At 44.2% G+C, this 2,141-nt stretch overlaps 1 protein-coding gene across 1 annotated transcript in view; it reads right to left on the bottom strand.

The window, feature by feature from the left end:
* The window catches only part of SAP130 (Sin3A-associated protein, 130kDa), a 17,714-nt gene that overhangs the window by 9,120 nt on the left and 6,453 nt on the right, over positions 1–2,141 (bottom strand). The window contains exons 9-10 of the mRNA XM_010187258.1: positions 1,470–1,611; positions 1,079–1,200 (exon numbers count right to left, since the gene is read on the bottom strand). Of these exons, the coding sequence (XP_010185560.1) occupies positions 1,079–1,200; positions 1,470–1,611 (264 nt within the window). The remainder of the gene's footprint in view (positions 1–1,078; positions 1,201–1,469; positions 1,612–2,141) is intronic.

Here is a 2,141-nt window from a genome sequence, read left to right as displayed (position 1 = left end):
GAAGAACCTACATCTGCTTGTTTAAAAGTTGGCATTAGCCTACTATCACCATAATCTGCTACCAAAACTGGGACTCCTGACAGCCTACAATTATGTTCTGGCTCTGCCAGCACCGAGTATCACCACTCACCTGCACATTCTCCTTCAAAACCTTTGGCCACAGTGCAGGCAGGTGCACAAGCAGCTCACCTGTCCCTTTTGCAAGTCATTTAATTATCCTAAAGCCCACCTCAAATTCTGACATGACACAGTGAGGACTTGCAGCTGCTCACTGGAATCTCAGCGACAGAAAGAACAGGCCTCAGTAACTCATCAATTCCCTGTGCATATGTTCCCATTCAGCAAATGGGCTTTGCCACCTCCAAGTCCTTCCAAATTCCCTCGACAGTGCTCAAGGGTAACGTGCTGCCAGCAGAGTGAGGTTCCATGAAAATCCAAATCATACGTACTCCTAGGGTTTGGATTGTGGAGATTAACACCTTATAGAGAACAGTCCTAAACCACTCAGTTTTACCTAAAAGGGTTCCAAATTTTGTCACAGAATTACCTAAGTTTGGGCTGACTATGTGGGTTCACATCACACCATTTTTTGACTGTCTACAAATGACTGCAAGAGTTCAAACACATAAATTGCTCCGTTCTCTTAAGTAGAACACTAATCTTTACTTTTTTGGTTCAGGTTTCTCTCTCAAACTGTACACTCACATGGAAAGAGATTAAAAGAGGCTTGTCAGAACACCAGGGAATGAAGCTGCAAAGAGCTGGTGTGGTTTGCAGGAGCTGAACTGTTGTGATTTGTAGAATCAAAACCTTTTACTTACAGAGATGCAAACCCTTGGATATCAAATGTGAAACTCTGGAGAAAACTGTTATTAGCTGTATTCAGTAGGTCTCTGAAGTAGTTCAATACCCTTGCCCATGAGTTTTCCCCTCAGCCAAGAAGTTGTCAAAGACTTTGTGTGACAAATGGTCAGAACCAAACACAAAAGCCTCTCGGCTGCTCCCATCATGGAAGCTCTCACACAAGCTAGCGACTGAGCAAAGCATCCAAGCCAGCTTGCCCTAGAGCCTGTCTTACCTGGGTACTGGCGAATGGTGGATACCGAGCTGGTGATGGGGGTATAGGTGTGCGCAGTCAAAGGGTAGGCAGAGGGCGGGTATGTCGGTAAGAAATACTGGAACTGGACAGGCACCGACTGCCTACAGGCATCAAAAGAGAGCAAGTATTAAACACACCATTTCAACATCTTCAACCTCTGCCTTTGGGCCACTCCCCGAGCTCTGTAATCTCCACTGTCATAAGCTATCAAGTATCTCAACTACCATGATTAATTCAAAGCTACCAAATCACCCTAATCCTGGGTTTTTAGAACACATTATTTTTCCAGCATATCTGAACCTAGAAAAGCAGCAAGGCACTCAAAACCTCCTCTCACACACTTTCATTCATAGAGCTGTTATTGCCCCACCTGTTGTCATTTCTGGTTTCCATTGCGACTGGGTTTGGAGATGCCCGGTGACTGGAGAGGGGTATGAGGTTACTCCTCTCTGTTGTGTAGTCAGACTGGATCCGAGGAGAAGTATGCGTGATTTGCTGAGGAACCACTTTAGCTGCATAAAGACAAACATGTCATCAGTTGACAGTTAAAGCTGGTAGACACTGCAAAGGCAAGGCTTAATTCTCCTAACAAACCCCCAATACTGCTCCCCTCCCAGTAGAGAAAACCACAACCCATCCCCAGATGATTTCCTACCCACAGTGATGATGGGTTTTCCCAATAGGAAGAAAGAACGAGGGAAATCAAACATCTGTCATCAATATGTACCAAAACAGAATGACATTATAAACACATAGTTATACTTGCTAACAGATTAAGTTACTGCAGTGCTCAAATGATTTTTTTTCCCCCTTAGGATCAGCCATATCCTTTCTGCTGTCAAGAACTCATCCAAGTTTTCAAAGCAGAACTTGACAGAGACCAAGGGAAATGAGATCCAAGCAGACAAGTGCACAAACAGAGGCCAAGAAAAGGAAGAGAATACCTACAACAGCTTTACAGGAAACACTGACCTATCAAGATACAGCTGCACTCCTTGGAAACTTATGGCAGGGAAAGATGTTACAAGATTTCAAAAGAACA

Source organism: Mesitornis unicolor, unplaced genomic scaffold (assembly GCF_000695765.1).
Source record: "Mesitornis unicolor isolate BGI_N332 unplaced genomic scaffold, ASM69576v1 scaffold4966, whole genome shotgun sequence".
Taxonomy (NCBI): domain Eukaryota; kingdom Metazoa; phylum Chordata; class Aves; order Mesitornithiformes; family Mesitornithidae; genus Mesitornis; species Mesitornis unicolor.
This window is presented reverse-complemented; position numbering and strand designations above follow the sequence as displayed.